Source organism: Raphanus sativus, chromosome 4, assembly GCF_000801105.2.
Source record: "Raphanus sativus cultivar WK10039 chromosome 4, ASM80110v3, whole genome shotgun sequence".
In the NCBI taxonomy this organism is placed as follows: domain Eukaryota; kingdom Viridiplantae; phylum Streptophyta; class Magnoliopsida; order Brassicales; family Brassicaceae; genus Raphanus; species Raphanus sativus.
In genome coordinates this window covers 29,360,439-29,380,253 of record NC_079514.1, presented here as the reverse complement: position 1 = coordinate 29,380,253, position 19,815 = coordinate 29,360,439, and the positions used below count along the sequence as shown (strand labels likewise).

The window sequence follows — 19,815 nt, the reverse complement described above, 5'->3', positions numbered from 1 at the left end:
TCAATTTCTCATTACTCATAAGTCATAAGTTAATTAGTACGACATTAGATTTATGATTCAGGTACTTTCGTATAATAATTTTCAATTGTGAATTTAATAAATAATCTAATCAATTAAGCGAAATTAATTCATTTAAATAGAATGTCAGCGAACATTGAAGTGTAGATCATGCGTCAGAATTGTCTTCTCCCATTGATCAAAAAAAAATTGTCTTCTCTCAATAGGAAGGAGCCAAAAGCATCGGCTCAAGTGGAGACCAGTAACCATACACATTCATACGTTTTCTTACAAGATAAGATAAGATAATGTTATTTCTACACCTTTCTTTAATCCTGTGGCAGTTAACGACCATATCATGAAATCTTGATCCTTTGATCATTAGGGATTTATACCTCTTGCGGTTCTCACTATATATAGATGACCATAACAATAGACAAACAAGTAAGTAAGAGAAAAGAGCAAAAGAAGAAGTAGAAGTGGTAGTAATGGCGTCCTCTATGCTCTCCTCCGCTGCTGTGGTTACCTCCCCGGCTCAAGCCACCATGGTCGCTCCATTCACGGGCTTGAAGTCTTCCTCTGCATTCCCAGTCACCCGCAAGGCCAGCAATGACATTACTTCCATCGCTAGCAACGGAGGAAGAGTTAGCTGCATGAAGGTAAATGTCAATAGAATAATTGCAGGCCTATCCTTTATTACACGCAACTGGTGCATTCAACCATGAATCCCATTGAAAAATGTATATAACGTACCTAGGATCAATAAATGTCCATAAAAATATATACAAACGTGACTTAGTATTCACCAACTGGAAATGCGATTTATAGGTGTGGCCGCCAATTGGAAAGAAGAAGTTTGAGACCCTCTCTTACCTTCCTGACCTTTCCGATGTTGAGTTGGCTAAAGAAGTCGACTACCTTCTCCGAAACAAGTGGATTCCCTGTGTTGAATTTGAGTTGGAGGTAATAAAAACAGAATTTTTGTTTTCTTGGATCTAAACATTCTTTATTACACCATGTGAATCTTGAATTTGAATGGTATTCTCATATGTATAGCACGGGTTTGTGTACCGTGAGCACGGAAGCACACCCGGATATTACGATGGACGTTATTGGACAATGTGGAAGCTTCCATTGTTCGGATGCACTGACTCTGCTCAAGTATTGAAGGAAGTCCAAGAGTGCAAAAAGGAGTACCCTAACGCCTTCATCAGAATCATCGGATTCGACAACAATCGTCAAGTCCAATGCATCAGTTTCATCGCCTACAAGCCACCAAGCTTCACCGATGCTTAATCACGTTACAAGACATTCATAAATAATATCTACTCATTTCATTTCCATGTGTCTGTTTCTTTTTTTTCTTTGGCTTTTTGTTTATGAGACATGTTATATCGGATTGTCAAGTGTCTGATTTATGAACATGTAATCTCTATATTTCATTTTCTTTTTTATTACTTATTGATGGCTATTAGGTTATCAATTATTACTGGTACAAGAGTAATAAGCAGTCAAACTAACTTTACAAAACGGAATAGGTAACGCGATGGGAATATTTTCTAGTACAAGAAAACATTGTTACTAGAAAAAATAGATTTCATATGCAGTTAATTGGTTCACTAAAGATTCAAATAACAATCATTGTATCACATCGTCGTCACACTCACATACATTTACCATAGATTTGTAAGGCTTCAACACGATTTCAATCTCATCATTTGTTGTTTCACACTTCTAACGTGCAGTTTATGAGATCCTATATACATATTAGTGGTATATTATCATTAAAATAAGACATTATATTGATATGGAACTATATTCTTATATTTTTGTTTAATTGTTTTCGAGTTAATTATCTAAATATTCTACTTTATTTTGGTATATATTCATCATTCAAGGCCTCCGGAGTTTGGTTAAATCTATGTCCTAAATCGGTTTAGATTGGTTCAATCAATATCCTAAAAACGGTATAGACAGCACTTAGACGTCTGTCTACTCGATAAATCACTGATAACTGAAATAATTTGTAACTCTCGAGAATGACTTGCTACTAACAACAATATATAGCTAACCATTAACTATTTTGGCATGCAAAAGGATATCTCTGTATCCGACCAACATTGTTTGTATATCTTTGTATCCGACCAACATTCATACTCGTCTCATTATCATTTTGTATATATAACACATGAAACCAACAATGTTGAATTATCTAATTTCATAAGTCCACTTTAAGCAAAAAACCTAGCTTTATAAACACGCAGGCTCCAAACAGATTCATTTCAAACAAACTGATATCTTAAAATTAAACTAGATCTTGATCAGCGCAACCGCGCAGATATTTTTTTCGGTTATATATATATATTAGAACAAATTAATATATGCATTAAACAACAAATTAAATAATAGCTGTTTCCCGTCAAAGAAAAAAACAACAAATTAAATATCATATTGTATTATATTTATATTCAGTTTTGACCCGCCGACTTTTAAAACCAAATTTCGTATTAGCATATTTTTTTACGTTTATTCATTTCAGATAGTATATTATTATATATATACAAAAAGTGTAAGATATGTCAATTCTATGCATGTATTATATAGTTTTCGAATGTTAAGTCGTTATGTCATCGTATTATATTTTTAGCATAAATATTTTATACTTATGAAATTGTTTGTACAAATTTATCAATTTAATATAATGTTATCATATTTAGTTCAATATAATAGTTTCATTTAATATGAATTATTATTATTATAAAATAGATAAGAAGATAATTTTTTTTTTCATTTTATAAATGATAACTAAATTTATATTAATGCATAATAATAGTTCATTGCTAATTACAAAATTAGTTGAAATATTTACATAAACTTTTTAAAATTCAGATATTGTTATAATATTTTTCAACAGATTTGTTAAAAAATTAAATATATATGACTACATTCCAAGAAAATATAATTCCATGTGAAGATGCTTATCACGAAAATAATAAAATCTAAATAAATTGCTACCATTATAAATCAAAATGATTCTACAATATATGATATTTGTGCAAAATACAATTGTAAAATTTAGAGGCACTTCTCCGCGTGTAGCGCGGAAAACGATCTAGTATGTATAATATGTGTATTGTTTGCGCTTTGTGCATTGGTCTAAGCTCTGTGGATTTTTTTTCTCTTTTGTTTTTGAATCTTAACTATCTAAGTTGTTTTCTATTTAAAATAATGAAAATCGACATATGATCCCTTAAAGCATAACTAGATTTTGACCCGCTCTTTATATTTTTTATTTTTAATTTAATTTTTGATATTTGTGTTTTTCTTTATGATTATATTTTTATATAATCACATTTCTGTATAAATTTTAATCAAAACATATATATATTTTTAAATAATATCAATTTAAAAATTGATACGATATACGCACGGCTAAGGTTGGATTGCGGATCGAATTCGCCCGCTGACCCGCAAACCCGCGGGTTTTCAATTTTGTTTTGGTTAAAATATACCGGTACAACCCGCAAAAATTTATACACAAATCTGATTATAAAAAAATAAAAATATAATCAGAAAGAAAAACACAAATATCAAAAATTATATTTAAAACAAAAAATATACCCGCCCTTAAAGGACGGATCAAAATCTAGTTTCTATTTTAATAGTATATATATTTTAGTTTTCTAAAATAAAGTAAAATATAAGAATATTCAATTTTGATTTATTTTAAATCTATATGCCTTTAAAAATAAGGTATATTCTTTGAAAATATATGTAAATTATGATTGATTTATTCTGATATCTTAGTTGTTAAAAATATAGACATTTAAAAAAGTCGGATAAAATATGTTATAAACTTTGTCTTCAATAAGTGTAAAAATGAATCAATATGGGATAATGGACAGAGGTGGGATAACTTTGTCTTTAATTTATTTGTTGTCCTTTTGTTCGACCGTCTAAAAGGTGACTTAAGTTTTTGTTTTTTTAATTTTCTAAAAAAGGAATGACAAAATAGTAAATACAACTTCGTCTTCCTCTATCAATTTTTTTTGTTTTTGCAGATCCACCGTGAAGTTCTTCAACCAACCCTCTCTTTCTATGGTTTGAAATGAATTTTAGAAGCCATATTCCGATAATCCACTGGCCGGAGTTACATCGGGTGTGAGATTAAGAGCCGTAAGCTAAATTTTTGAGATTGGTCGGTTTTGAGTAATTACTCGTCGCGTTTTCTAATTCGCGGTCAAACGTCACACCGGATTAAGCTCCCGATCAGCTTCTGGTCGACACTGTGGATCTCCGATCACCGTATCAAATTATTAATGGCGCGTAATTGGCAAACAGTGAGCGTTTTCGAACCTGTAACCAAACCTATGTAGGTATCTAAAAGATTGATAAGGGAAGTTTAGATGTTTGGATATTACCAGTCACAGGTTTAGAAATAGCTTGTGGTTCATATAATTTATTTTGTTTCGGTAAGATGGTTTATTAATCGTTAAATGGTTCAAAAAAAAAATAATGTAACCAATTTTATATATAAGGTGAAATATTTTGTCACGTTATGTTATAATACACAGGAGAAGGGAAAACCAAAAAAAAAAGAAAAGATCCAAACAACTTGCATAAGTCGACTTTTTAAGATTGCTTCCCTTTTAATAGTATAGATGAAGACATTAATAGATTCAATGAATGTCACACGGCAGAATATTTTTTTTCATAATTTATATATGGTTACTAATATCAAATGGAACAGTTGAAATTTGGTATAACTATATATCAGCTATCCTAAATTGGAAATTTTGATACATGTATTAATCACAAATAAACATTCAAATTATTTGTTATATATAAATATTTCATAATCCTAATTATGCGCATTTTCCATAAACTGCTGCAAAATATACGTTCACTAAATTACATATAAAATCAATCAATCAATAAAATTACCGTAAATCAATCATTACCATAAGAATATGCTTCTCACATATGTATTTGATACACTAACTTTTAGTAATCATTTTATTCTATTTGGTACACAACTAGATGTCTTCGTGCACCATGTGCAGTAAAAAAAATTTAAAATATGTTTTAATAGATAAATATAAATTATATTTAAATTTTTATCAATATTGTAATTTTATTTTTCTTATTAATATTTTAGTATAAATTTGATTTAACTAAACATAAAAATAGAGATAAAAACAATTTTGTTTATTTTAAATTATATTTAAGAATATGCATGTATATATTGAAAATTCTAATCTTAGATAGACTTTTCTATCTATTTATTATAATTAAATATATTAAATAAATATGTAAAAATTGCATAACTTTCAAAAATTAAAATTAAACAATACTTATAAAATTTGTAGATATACAATATATAAGAAACTAATGATTTAAGATTTAATTTTATAATTTTGTAAAAAAAAATTATACATTTTTTGAAAATTTTATAATTTTAAAATAAATAATTAAATGATATTTCGAAATTTTAGATGCTATAGTTGAATTTATTTATTTTAATGATGATTTATGTGTTATTACCATATTCTAAAAAGTTTCCAAATATAAATCGATAATAAATGTAATATATGAGTTGTTACCATATTTTAAAAGTTTACCAAAAATATAAATTAACATTAAATGTAATTGTCCATGTCATATTAATCTATAAGCCATGTCATCAATTTTAGTAGCCATGTCATATTATTTTTCTGAGAATGATTGTAAAGATGACATGTGGCAAAATCACTCCTCAAATATAGTCTAGGGGACTTTTAACTAATTTTATTTCTTATCCAATATACGTTCACAGATGTTCACATATATATGCATATAATTTCATAATCACAATGAAATTAGTATATAGAATAAAATAACAGTTAAATAATTTGATACACTAATTTTTTATAACTATAATACATCTGAGGATGAGTTTATATGCATAAATAATTTGTACTAGTTATTAACCTTTGGAACTACATTCATTGTGAGAAGCATAGTATGCATAGAAAAAAATCAAAATTTATGAAAAGTTTGAGTTTATTCTAATAATAAGTAACTAGGATAAGATCCGCGCCTTGCGCGGGATGAAGTTGTTATTTTTATTATGTTTTGGAGAATGAAACAATAGTTCGGTTTCATTTAGATTAGGAGTGTTCAATCCGGATATCGGGTTGGTTTCGGATATGTTCGGTTTTTACTGTATTTCGGTTAGTAAAATATAACTACTATTCTAAATCCATATTTACTTCGGTTCGATTTGGCTTATATACCATCGGTTTTCAGTTTATTCGGTTTTATACCAAAAAATAATTATTTAGTTTGAGATCATATTATATATTATACGAATTTTAGAGTCATGTTGTCAAAAAGTCATTTATTAAAAAATATTATATATTTAAATAAAATAATAAAAAACAAAATATGCTTCTATCATCTAATAAAATAATCAAATCTAGAATTAATATCAAAACTCTAAATTTTGAAAATAAAAATAAAAGACAAAACTGAAGCATGAAATAAAAGTTTTTATATTCTTCCATATTTAGTGTTCATCAAATTAATATGTTTTCGATTGAACACAAGTCTGTTTGTTTAAAGATAAAAAAAAGTTGTAAAGAATTTCAACTAATTGTTGATTAAATTTATAATCTTTACTTCAATTTAGTTATTGTTAAAATAAAGCAAAAATATCGAAAAAGAAAGACTAAGAAAATAAGAAGCCTCAGCTGCAGTAAATTGTTACTTAATTATAATTCAAGTGATTCAAGTGATTTACAAATTATAATTATGGTTCAACTCATATAACAAATAGATATTCATGCGTCGTTATAAATATATACATATTTACATGTTTCAGTTTAATCAGTTATAAATCGAACCATATCAGAATCCTACGGTTTTATAAAATTACATCTATTTGGTTACGACGATATATACCAAAACAAAACCATATTATCTATTTCTGTTCGGTTCGATACTCTTCGGTTTAGCATATTGAACAGCCATAATTTGAATATTAGTTGATTTTGGATTGTTTTTTTTATCATATATTAATATCCTATCGTAGAATTGGATTTTAAATTCATATTTTTTGAAACCTTACATGTGAATTTTATACTAAAAATAAAACATTAAATACATAGTTTGAACACATTTATATAGAGTGTGAAAAAATTTATTAGAGTGTGAATGTTCATTCTTAAATAATTGTGAGACTGCCACATTCCATTATAGTGTGAATAAATTTCTTAAAATGTTTCTCCTTTAATATATATATATATATATATATATATATATATATATATATATATACAATGAAACCTCTATAAATTAATAATTTTGGGACTACACCAAAATTATAAATTTTTATTAATTTATAGAGATTATTAATTTATCGATATACTAATTGAACTAAAAACTCAATTTAGGATTATAAAATTATATTAATTTATATAGATTTTTAGTGTATATTAATTTATTGATTATTAATTTAAAGATGTTATACTGTATATAGGAGATATGTTGGGCTGAACATTTGTAATTGTAATTGTGTACTGAAATCTATTTTGAATTTATGATGAGTCTGATCAATTTGGGCTTAAATTTTTTATCACCATGTTTATATCTATAAAAACTGTAATATGGTCAATAAGTCATTTTTATTACAAAAACATGTTTTACATTTTTTTAATATTTAACTTTCACATCATTGAGAACTATTTTAATGATTTTAAAACCATCATCTTATTATTTCCAAAATTGAATTACTTTCTTTCAACGGAACGAATAAAATTGATGCATCCAATATATATATATATATATATATATTATATATATATATATATATATATATATATATATATATATTATTTAATTTGAATATTGAATATATATAAATTTGAATATTTATAAAATAAAAATTCATGTTAATACAATTTTATAATTATTTGTATCTTATTATAACAAAACAAATTAAGCTATTGATCACAAAATTTTCAAAGTGATATATTAAAATTAATTTATAAACGTTTTGAAAAATTCAAAAAATAACATATAAGAAAAAATCTAAATATTTTTATTATATAGTTAGTGTGATTTTTAATATCTTTTAATAATATAAAATAAAGAAACTAAGATACAAAAATTGCTATCAAATATTCACTATTCATAATAATTAATTTTCATATATACATTAATTATATTAGTTAATTTCATAGCTTTTATTTAAGGAAAGTGCGAAATTGTTTTTGTACATTATTTATCAATTCAATAGTTAGTTTAATAAAAAGTATAATATAAGTTAAGATGGACCAATTTACTTTTCTAAGAATAATATATTTTATATATTATATTTTATATAGTTATTTATTAAATAAAACTTCACAATCATACGGTTTTATGATCATTTATATCGTTTTATAACAAAATATTTAAATCATTGATAACAAAATTTTCAATGTGAAAAATTTAATAAGTTTATAATTTATAAATGTTCTTAAAAACTCATTGAAAGTTTTGAAATTAAAATATTTATGTAATCTTATATGGTATATAGTTTAATCTATATATTATTTGTTTTATTATTAAATGATACTTTTTACTCATATGGTTTTAAAATCATGTGTATCTTTTTATAATAAAAGTGTTAAACCATTGATCATTAATTTTTAACATAATGGTTTAATAGTTTTAGTCATTTATTGTCATTTTTAAAAATTCGAAATATAACATATACGAAAAATCTAAATTTTAATTTTATAGCTAATTCGATTGTTTAATTTATTTTAATAATATAAAATTAAACAAAAAATGATGGAGGAGATATAAATTGTTATCAAATATATATTATTAGATACATTAATTGTCATATATATATATATATATATATATATTAGTCATTTATGGTAATTTCGTAGGTTTTATTTAAGGAAAGAAAAGAAAATAGTAATTATATCTAGCGGAACAATCATAAATGTTTCTATCGTAAATATCATATCATATCATATAGTTTGACCAAAGAATGTATATAGCGACATATAAAAATCGAATGTATCTAGCGACATATAAAAATCGAATGTGGGTTTAAAATCATGTGTATCTTTTTATAATAAAAGTGTTAAACCGTTGATCATTAATTTTTAACATAATAATTTTAATAGTTTTAGTCATTTATTGTCATTTTAAAAAATTCAAAATATAACATATACGAAAAAAATCTAAATTTTAATTTTATAGCTAATTCGATTATTTAATTTATTTTAATAATATAAAATGAAACAAAAAATGATGGAGGAGATATAAATTGTTATCAAATCTTTATTATTAGAAACATTAATTGTGATATATATATATATATATATATATTAGTCATTATGGTAATTCCGTAGGTTTTATTTAAGGAAATAAAATAAAATAGTAATTATATCTAGCGGAACAATCATAAATGTTTCTATTATAAATATCATATCATATCATCATATCATATAGTTTGACCAACGAATATATATAGCAACATATAAAAATCGAATGTGGACCTACTTATTTTTCAATTGAATGTAATTGACTATCTAATTGAGTGATACTTAGGCATTGGGGTCCTTTTTAATTATTATAAAATTGAGGTTACAATTTTTCAAATGTTTCTCAATTAATATATAGGGGATGTAGTCCAACGTAGGAGAAGATAGTGTACGACCATATCCCAAGATGACGTCCAGTATGTGTCAATGTTCTTTTTTTTTGTGCACTGTCGATGTTCTAAATGTTGGACGAAAAGCTAATAAGATTATGAAATTACAAAAGGTGATTTTTGTATGTGATACGGTTACAAAAGGTAATGGTAATGTTTTCTAGAATATGATTCGGTAATATCACAATGAAAATATAGAACTGTGTTTATGTAGGGTAAAATATATGGTTAAGAAACGGTAATGTTAATGGCCATATGATATATGGCGACAATTAATAGTTTGGACTAGAGATTGATCCGCCCTCTTGAGGACGAATATATTTTTTGCCTAATATAATTTATATGTTTGTGTGTTTGTATAATCATATTATGTATGATATGAATTAAATAGAATAGATTGTAAGTATATTAAATAAATCAATTTTTATAAGTATGTACTTGTGTCATTATATGTTTGGGAATTTTTTCAGTCTGTATTGATAAAGTTTACAATATGTTATATTTTTCTGAAATTTCATATATGATAACATTTTTAATTTACCACATTTATTTATAAATTTAAGTAGGTGTTTTATTAAAAATATAACAAATTATAGAATTTTTTTGATAATAATGTAGATTAGTAATATCTAATTTTAAGCTCAATTAGGCATAATAATTTTCAAAAACAGAAATTTTAAAAGCCCATACATTATTAGGAAATATAACGATTTGATTCCTTGAATGTTCTTATGTGTTGGATATATACTCAGAAAACAAAATTGATATGATCCATATTCTTGTGTAATTATTTAGCAACCTTATTCTTTACATCAATCCATTTTCTTTATAATTAAAATGTGTATTTTTTAGTTTTGAGAACATATTTTTGTTAGTTTTAAATATTTTTTATATTTTTGGTTTTAATTTTTGATAAATTTAATTTTATATTTTTATTTTTTTATAATCATATTTGTATTTTTTTGTAAGTGGGTTAGATATTGTGTCTACTTTCTTTTGACTAAGTTTATAATGTGTTTAGAAAATAGATTTTAATTAAAATTTATAAAAAAATAATTATAAACAAAAAGAAATATAAAATTTTAATTACAAACAAAAACACAAATATAATTATAAAAAAAAATAAACATAACATTTATATTTATAAAAAACAATTAAAACAAAAATATATCTGCTCTTTCTAAGGGCGGATCAGAATCTAGTGTTAATTTAATTTAATATAATTTTGGTAACTATATAAATATGTCAAGTTGTGTAACTATACATTTTTATTATACGCATTTCAGAAATTATTTTAAAAATTTATTCTTAAAGTTTGTAACATATTATATTTTCTTAATAGTTACCTAACATAATTAGTCAAGAATATTCATACCAAATAATTGATTTGGAATCGACCCGAAAATCAAAGTCTTATACTATATTAGACTTGGTCTCTATACTCGAACAGTTCTTGAAGTGTTATATCCGAAATCAATATCAAATCCTACCCGCTCTGAAGACCGAACAAATTTTTGAAAAATGTAAAAAAACTAAATTTTAAAATATTCTGTTAAACATATATTGCAAGTATATTAATTTTATATTTTTACTGTAAGTATATTCATTTCATTTTTTATATTTTAAAGAAAAACTGTTTTATAAATTTAATTTAACTATTATGCCAAATTCTTGTGTAATTTATTAAGCAAGTTTATTATTACATCAATTTATATTCTTTTATATTATCTCTGTTTTTTTTATGTAAGTAGTTTTAGATGAATGCACAAATATTAAGAAAATCATTATTTTTTCAAAAGTAGATTGGATGTATAAATTGAGTGTAGTTAAACCAATCATAAATAAGTAAGTATTATTTGATTGGTCACACTTAACCCAATAAAGATAAAAATTATTTAAAATTATGAAAACTACTTATATTTTGAAACAAATAAATTTTGCTTAAGCTACTTATAATAAAAAACAGAAGGAGTAAAATTTATAGTAGTAAATATTTGTTAATGTATAACTCCTTATAACATATTTAATATAAATTTTTTAAATTAATGGTAAAATAAATAATGTTTTTCTAATTTGTCATTAACATAAAAGGGTTATTTCCTAAATTGACTCAATAGAAAACTAACCTATGATTTCTTTGAAAATTTCATTTGTCCTATTCACCCTAAAATTCATATTATTCACGAAAATGCCACTATTTTTTTTTTGAAAATGATTTTTTTTTTACTCTCTCAATCTCATCATCTTCCAGTATTTACAAGATTGCAACTACCTTCAATGCACCAATCACAATGAACAATCAATTTGAAAATTTAATGCACCTAAAATCGAATTATACTTCTTCTTTCTCATTTCTTATGAACTAAAAACAGCAACTATTCCACTTTCTCTCTATATTCATTCAAAAAAACCAAGATTTTGATTCTAAAATTTTTATGGTTCATAGTGCCATTCAAGCTTACGATTCTTAGTGGATCACTTTTGTTTGAGCTTCTTGATGTTTGGAGAAGATTTCTGGGTATTCAGAAAGTTATTTCATTGGTTGAAACAATGAAATTAGTTTTTTTTTCAGATTTGTCTGTCACACGACTTCCACGGAAGTTTTCTGGCAGTAGTCTTCTAGTCAATGCAAAGGTCACTTTGCAATTAACTTTTAAATTTGTTTTCTAAAGACGGCCTATCTCGAAGTCATCCAACTTTCTTTGTAAACAAAAAATCTCGAAAATACTTGAGACGACTTCCATGTAAGTCGTTTAGAGTAAGCATATTAGTTTTGCTTTTGATCGAAGTGTGTCAAAATTTTGAATTTTCTTGGATGACTTACTTGTCAGTCGTCCGAAAGAAAAATAAAACTTTAGTATTTTATTATAATTAGATGAATTCCGTATAAATCGTTTCAAGTTACTTTTTGTAGTTGAAAAATAAAAGTTAAATATTTTAATTTCTTTCAGATGAAGTCGTCGGAGATTTTATTCCGAAATTCTAGTTAAACCTTAGTTAATACAGAAAATTTTCACGTCAATCGTTGACCGGACGACATACAAGTAAGTCGTCTGGAAGAAATTAAATATTTAAGTTTTAATTAAAAACTTAATTGAATATTGTGTATAGATTTGTATTTTTTTTTAAATATGATTTTTTTTTGGAAAATCTCAAATTATTATTGTAAGTTAATTTTATGTTTTACAAATTAAGTTAAATTTTAATTATTTACTTTAAATATTTTATTTTATTTGATATTAATTTTTATTTTATACTAAATAAAACTTTCTGAATTATTGTATATTTTAGAATAAATAAATTAAAATAATATTTTGACATATTTGATTGATAATTTTAAAATCATATCTGAACATTCTAATATTATAGTTCTCTAATATTTTAACGTAACGGTAAATAAATGGTTCTGATTGATTGCAAGTTTGTGGAAAACAATACCAATTAAATAATTTATATAACACTTCACTTTGAAAATAATAACAAATAGAGTTTTTTCATAAGTTAATTACTAATATCATCAAGTAGTAATGTGGTTGTTAATATTTAACTAACCTTCTAAATCATTTAATGTAGTTGTTAATATTTAACTAACCTTATAAATAGCTTAATTTGTGAATAAAAAAATTAAGCTAACCTTCATCATTTATAAATGTTCTGAAATTTACTTATAGAAGTTTATAAACCGAACCCTACCCTTAAATATTAAACTCTAAATAATAATCAAAAACCCTAAATCCAAATATTAAGATATTTTGGATTAAAGTATTTTGAAAAGTGATATCCAATTAATGATATTTAAAAAAAATCTTATTAATTAACTTATGTCGTTTCTTTTTGAAGATACATATGAAATGTTTACGTAAGAGTTACTATTATAAGTATAATCGATGTTAAAACGTATATGTATATATATATATATATATATATTATCTAATTAATCTTCACCTATGTTATATTCTATATATATATGTATATGTTTAGGAAAGGCAAATAGTTTCTTTTCATCCACAAATGAAATGTTTAGTGATTTTTATTAGTTTTTTAATTATTAATGATATTATAAAAATTAGAAAATTACTTATAGTCTACCAATACGTTATATTGTAGAAATTTTCTTGTTTCATACATTGCTAATGTTTTTAGATGTTTTTGTTATTTAACTATTTTAAAATTAATTTACCATTTTGATTTTAGTATAAAATGTACTTTGTATTTATTACTTAAGAATATGTGTTTTTGGTTAGTCTTTTGCTTTTGATTTTCCATTTTAGTATAACAGTTACCATTTTAAGTAAGTTGTTAAATGTTAATATTTATTTTGTTGGTTTCACTTCATATATGTAAAAGTAAAATTTTTATGTATTTCTTTGGAATATACGTTTCTCTTTTTCATTCATTGTAATTTTTGTAGATGTTTTGTTACTTTGACTAATTTAACACTAATTTAACATTTTATTTTAGTATAGACTGTAATTTGAATTTATTTCTAAAATATGTATTTTGGTTAATATTACTATTTTCTTTGATTTTACATTTTATTATAATAGTTACTATTTTAAGTAAGTTTTCAAATGTTAATATTTATTTTGTTAGTTTAACTTATATATTTAATAGTATTTAAAATATATATTTTTGTAAAATTTAAAATTATTAAAAATAATAATTAAAATGCTGATTTGACAACTTTTATATAGTATAGACTATAGAAGATGATATTACATGAAACAATTTGTACATGTTTTATTTCTTTCCTTTCTAATATAAATTTTAAATGTTCACATACATATATAATATAATATAGTATATATTCCAAAATTTTCATTGTCTTCTTCTGTTTCAAACTTTTAAATTGTATATATTCATTCCTTTTTTCCTTTAATATTTTTGTTAGTTTTCTTTTTATAATTTAATTAATTAAATAGGAAAGTTAAATAATTTATATTATATAATTTTTATATGTCAAAAACTAAAAAATAGCACATGTAATCTAATAAGTAATAACCAATTATTCATCCTGCATGTTATGCTTAGTTTATCATCCTATAATAAAAATATGATTGTTACTTTCTGAAACAATATAAGAAAGGTGCCGTAATTAATTGTAAAAAAACTCAGGAAAATAGAAGTTGAAAAAAATCCTTTTTTGTGGTTTAGATATGCGTAAGTTTACCAATTCAACACATTTACATTATAGTACACTGTTGGAAAAATGGAAAATTCGAATTTGTAAATTAAATTTAAGAAATGGAAGTTAGTGTTACAAACGGAAATTGTAATACATTATATATAGTATGATTTAGAACCTTACTTACCTGCCAAGCACAACCATCTTCTCACGATCCCTCAGCTAAACATAGAGCGGCAGTCTTTTAACCGATTAATAACATGTAACGATGATATATCTATCATCTTTTTTTTTTACTTCTTTTAACCGTTTTTTCGTTGGAAGATTTAATAATTTTGTAATTTATGTTTTGATGTCACAGAAATATTATTGGAGATGTCTTCGTCCAGTGAGGAATGGAATGGTAATTACCTCATGATAGATGTTGCTTCCTCGAGTGAGTGCGATGGAGATTCGTGGTTTGAGGTGCATGCATGTTTTAATGTGTTTCATTGTGTTTATATTACAAAACTTTGCAGAAACTAATGAATTTTGTTTGTTTTGGTAAAGATGATGTCAGTTAAAATCTCTAAGTGTTCTTGTTGCGAAGAAGAAGAAGAATGTGCAACCTGTGATTTGGAGTCTTGCGAGTACGCAATTTGCAAGACATGCTTGGAACAACAAAAAAATTACGGGGCATTAGAATCTCACTTATCCGGGCCACAGCACAAGGAAGCTTATTCGGTAAGTCCACAAAATCTCCAATTGAAATATTGATATGAGTTTAAGTGCATATATGTATTTATGACGGTTTTGAGATTTTGGAGGATAGAAATAATCTAGTAAGAACTTTAATGACTTTAAAACAATTTGAAAGCTTATATTTATATAAATTGTAATAAGTCAATTTTCACTTGTGCATACGCAAAACCGGTTTCGTATTGATTCATTGATTTTACTTTAGGTTGAATGTTGTTTTCTTTGAGATGTGCAGATATGGTTGGAGACACTAGCACATATCTCTACATGTATGCCCCCAGCTAATCAGCCTTGCACCATTCGTTCGTGCATGCGTGGTAGAGAGCTCATAACACATCTCAAGGATTGCCCAAAGAAACTTTCAGGTAAGTGTATGAGGTGTGAAATTATTTGGGTGGGAGTGTGTGCCCATGCAAGCCATTGCACTAATCGCAACTGCCTTATTCCACAGTGCAGGTAATGAACAATGCTTATATTTTTAACTTGGATTTCCAAAAAAAAAACAAAATATATTTCAATCTTTGTAAGAAAACAAAGTTTCTTAATAATTGTTTTTTTATACTTTGCGCGCAGGCATGTCGCAGAGTACAAGAGGTCAAAAGGGTGATGGAGAACTGAGAGCAGTCTTTGCGATTAGCGTTGGACTAAAGACGATTTAAACATTTAATTACAAGTTGTGGCTTTTTTCCTTTATGCATGGTTTTTTTAACCCTCAAAAGTTTGTGAATCTATTTACTTAATATTTTATTTATAAGAGGATGCATTTTATTTATTTTGGTACTCATAGTTTTAAGATAAAACCTAGCTCATATTTTGGGTGAGGGTTGATGTTACCCGAAACAGAAAATCTTCCACATCTCAATCTACGTTGTGGACCAATTACCTATCATGATGAACTCAGCGGATCAGCGGACTCTCATCATCAAAAGCCAGGAGCATCACAAAGTCATCATCTAACTCCCAAGTATGCTGTGACGGATTTCAATCAGCTACAATCGACGTGTTCATCCTAATCGCCGATATCATATCTTCTGGGTTCTTGATCATTCCTTACAGCAAATTCATCACCGTCAAAGCAGTTTTTATCAATTTTGGTGCAAGACGACTTCACTAGAACGGATTGGTACGGAAACAAAATTTTAAGTTTTGTTTCTTCTTTTTTTCCCCTCTGTTCTATGTGTTTTTTTTTTACCGCCATTTGTGTTGTGGTAAAGGGCTGAAGTTGTGTATATGAGAAGAAGTGCTGCATATCAAGCTATGAAGAGATACAACAATGTACATTTAGCGGTAGAGACTGTAGCTCACCGACAAGCCCGTGTTTTGGAGCGTGTACAGATTTGCATTCAGAATACTGCTGAGATGTTTAGTGATGATAAATACAATATCTAAGATGCTGATCAGGCTTATGAGGTAAGATTTTTGCAATTTTTTTCTCTGGGTTTGTGATCTTTGAAGCAAGTAATGTCTCTTTGGAAAAGTGGATTTTGTCCTGACTCGGGTCATGCTAATGTAGTTATCTTATTGTAGAACGATGGACCAGGTTGAAGCGTTTAGTCATAGGGAGAGATGGATGATACTTTATATAATTAAGGTCATTTGTATTGCTATCAACTGGTCGCCTACAATGACGTTGTGAGTCAAAAATGCATAGGACATATTTTGAAGTTGGAGTTGATCTCTTAGTTTATTATTTTGATATCTGGACTACCTATTTCAAAAATCTTCTCTCTAATATACATAAGGCTATATTTTGAAGTTGGAGTTGATTGAATCTTTAGTAGATGCAGACGGTGGATATCAAATAACTCCAAGTTGAAGTTTGAGTTGACTGAATGTTTTAAATCTTATCTCCAGTGTATACAAGGTGCATGTATCTCTAATATATGATTGAATCCTACACATGTTTTACCGTTTTAGCACTAGGAATTTCAGCTGGAGTTGTAATCCATGCCACATCTGACTTAGCATGTGGTTCCCTGGGTTTTCAGCAAATAAAAATGCATCTAAGCTAATGGTGAAATAGAAACAAAAAGACAATGATTTTGTGCATACGGTGGAGGAGCTACAAAGATTGCAATGGTTTGATTAATAACAACAACCTTCACGTCGAGAAATCATTTTCTTTTGCTGAACCGAGCTAACCAGCTTCGTAGAGATACAGTTGACTTCGTCGAGTTAACGGAGCAAGCGGCGGAGAGCGCGGAACAGGCTGCGTTGAGCTGATGGACCAAGTGACGGGCATATCAAGATGGACAGCCATATGGAACAAGTGACAGAGAGTGTGAAGAGAGATATGCTACAGTTCAAGCTCTTACATGAGAGGTCGATAGGCTCTCAGACAGGGTGAGTTCGTAAGAACTGCAATCCTTTTTTAGTTGTTTTTGTATGAAAAAGGGAACGACGGGTTGTATTTAAGTTGATTTCGTTTTACAAAAATTATGTTTGTGCTTTCAAAGTTTCTGTAAATGGAGGGATGGAAGTTGCGGTGGAGGAGTCTGACATGACTGCATAGCTTCTCACGACGCTGTTGTTCAGATTTAATGGTATCAAAGCAGAAGAGAAAGCTAGAGTACAATGATAAAGCATAGGTTAATGTTTCATCTCCTGCATTCTTTATCTGTCTGCATCAATTATGTTTACACAATAAGAATGTCAATAACAGTGGTTAATTATATGGATCAGGTATTTATGAATAATGAGTTCTGAGGCTTTTGTCTGAGCTGCAATGATATGATCGGTGACTTTGGTAGATATACATTGGTACTGTTAAGTGATCTTTTGTTTGTATGAATTAGTGGAATGGCCTAGACTGTTGAGAAATACAGAAAACATAGTTATGCAACAATGGATCCAAATCAATCAGCTAAAAACTTGCATGTATTCCCTCTCTCTATATATCTATATGAATTGTCAAGGATTAACTTTAAGATTGTGCTTAATTTATTTTCTCTTAAATGACTGGAGAAGTACGAGGACTACTTGAAGCTCAAATTAAGAGTTGAGATCCTACAACATTCACAACGTTACATATCTTGAAAAGTAAATGCTTATTCCAAGTCTCCAGCGACTCAACTCTTCTGTCTTTAGGCATTTGCTAGGTGAAGAGATAGCCGGGATGGGAGTTGATGAGATTGAGCAGCTAGAACGTCAAGTAGATACATCACTAAAGCAAATAAGATCCACAAAGGTATACACAATCTCAAGAAATCACAAGCTTATATTTGATAGTTTGGTACTATGAGAATTTAAAACAGTACCAAATCTTGAATTTGTTTTCTAATTGCCAGGCCCGATTGATGCTTGATTAACTATCTGACCTCAAAACAAAGGTACACAAAGAGCCTCACTTCAATAATCTCAATACACCACTCTCATATTGATTAATTAACAGGAGGAAATGTTATTGGAATCCAACAGAGATCTTGAGAAAAAGGTAGTTTCATCAAAATCTTACAGCCCAAGAATTGAATTCTTTTGAGATCTTTCACAACATTGTTGTCTTTCTCTCTTTATCTATCTCAGTTGGAGGAAAGTGAAGCAGCTCTTAATCAATCACTATGGGGAGCTTCTTCTTCTGCAGAACATTCCCAACATCATCAACAACAGCAACAACAAGACATGAGCTCTTATCAAGTAAACGTCTGACTCAAGAAGTGGGTTTCTTCAGGCCTTTTCGAGGAAATGTAGCATTGCAGAGGAGGTATGAAGGTCATGTTACTTGCATAGAGCTAACATGGTTGAAACAATTTCAGTTTCACTTGAGGTAAAAAAGAAAATAGAATGCTTATGAATGTTCTCTATGTTGAAGTCATAGACAGTTGAATTTATATATGTTAAAAAAACAAAAAGAGTCTATAGGCAGAGAAAAGAGAGACGAACATATCAGAACAGATAATTTTTCAAAGATTCTCTTATTCCTCTGTTCTTCTCATTCTTGACCTGATTTGTTTTTTTGATTATAAATCACAGAAAGTTTATATTTAAAAAAAAAACTATTAGATCTTTTTTTTTAAATGGGCTTGAACTGTGAAGTATAAAGTGCTGAAGAATAAAAAACAAAGACCATATAAAAGCGCACAATCAATTAAATTAAAAACATATAACTAAAATATTAAGCGTTTCAGGGTTTGCTTTGGTTGAACATCTTCCCCCTTTGAAGTTTGATCCCATCTTGCTGGCTAAGTGACCATAGTTAGGATTAGTGTCATAATATTTCCGTTCTCTTCTTTATGCAAGCGTCATCATGTCGACATTATTATTA

General features: G+C 26.9%; 2 protein-coding genes and 1 pseudogene across 2 annotated transcripts; all 3 read left to right on the top strand.

Moving 5' to 3' along the window:
- The first annotated feature begins 424 nt into the window (after positions 1 to 424).
- LOC108848825 (ribulose bisphosphate carboxylase small subunit, chloroplastic 2-like) lies at positions 425 to 1,458 on the top strand. Its single transcript, XM_018622273.2, has 3 exons — positions 425 to 656; positions 826 to 960; positions 1,054 to 1,458. The coding sequence occupies exons 1-3, from the start codon at positions 486 to 488 to the stop codon at positions 1,291 to 1,293; spliced, it is 546 nt and encodes a 181-aa protein (XP_018477775.1). The 5' UTR covers positions 425 to 485; the 3' UTR covers positions 1,294 to 1,458.
- A 13,564-nt stretch (positions 1,459 to 15,022) lies between these two features.
- Positions 15,023 to 16,199, top strand: LOC130511511 (uncharacterized). The gene is made up of 4 exons (XM_057008578.1): positions 15,023 to 15,281; positions 15,366 to 15,539; positions 15,790 to 16,010; positions 16,128 to 16,199. The coding sequence occupies exons 1-4, from the start codon at positions 15,192 to 15,194 to the stop codon at positions 16,159 to 16,161; spliced, it is 519 nt and encodes a 172-aa protein (XP_056864558.1). The 5' UTR covers positions 15,023 to 15,191; the 3' UTR covers positions 16,162 to 16,199.
- A 125-nt stretch (positions 16,200 to 16,324) lies between these two features.
- LOC108834525 (agamous-like MADS-box protein AGL3) lies at positions 16,325 to 19,468 on the top strand (annotated as a pseudogene).
- The last annotated feature ends 347 nt before the right edge of the window (positions 19,469 to 19,815 follow it).

What these genes read in the sequence shown, in the direction of transcription:
- LOC130511511 (XM_057008578.1), top strand. Translation starts at nt 15,192, where the DNA reads ATGTCTTCGTCCAGTGAGGAATGGAATGGTAATTACCTCATGATAGAT. An exon ending in ATGGAGATTCGTGGTTTGAG is followed by an intron (nt 15,282 to 15,365) that starts GTGCATGCATGT and finishes GTTTTGGTAAAG; the next exon opens with ATGATGTCAGTTAAAATCTC. An exon ending in TGCCTTATTCCACAGTGCAG is followed by an intron (nt 16,011 to 16,127) that starts GTAATGAACAAT and finishes CTTTGCGCGCAG; the next exon opens with GCATGTCGCAGAGTACAAGA.
- LOC108848825 (XM_018622273.2), top strand. Translation starts at nt 486, where the DNA reads ATGGCGTCCTCTATGCTCTCCTCCGCTGCTGTGGTTACCTCCCCGGCT. An exon ending in GAAGAGTTAGCTGCATGAAG is followed by an intron (nt 657 to 825) that starts GTAAATGTCAAT and finishes TGCGATTTATAG; the next exon opens with GTGTGGCCGCCAATTGGAAA. An exon ending in GTGTTGAATTTGAGTTGGAG is followed by an intron (nt 961 to 1,053) that starts GTAATAAAAACA and finishes TCATATGTATAG; the next exon opens with CACGGGTTTGTGTACCGTGA.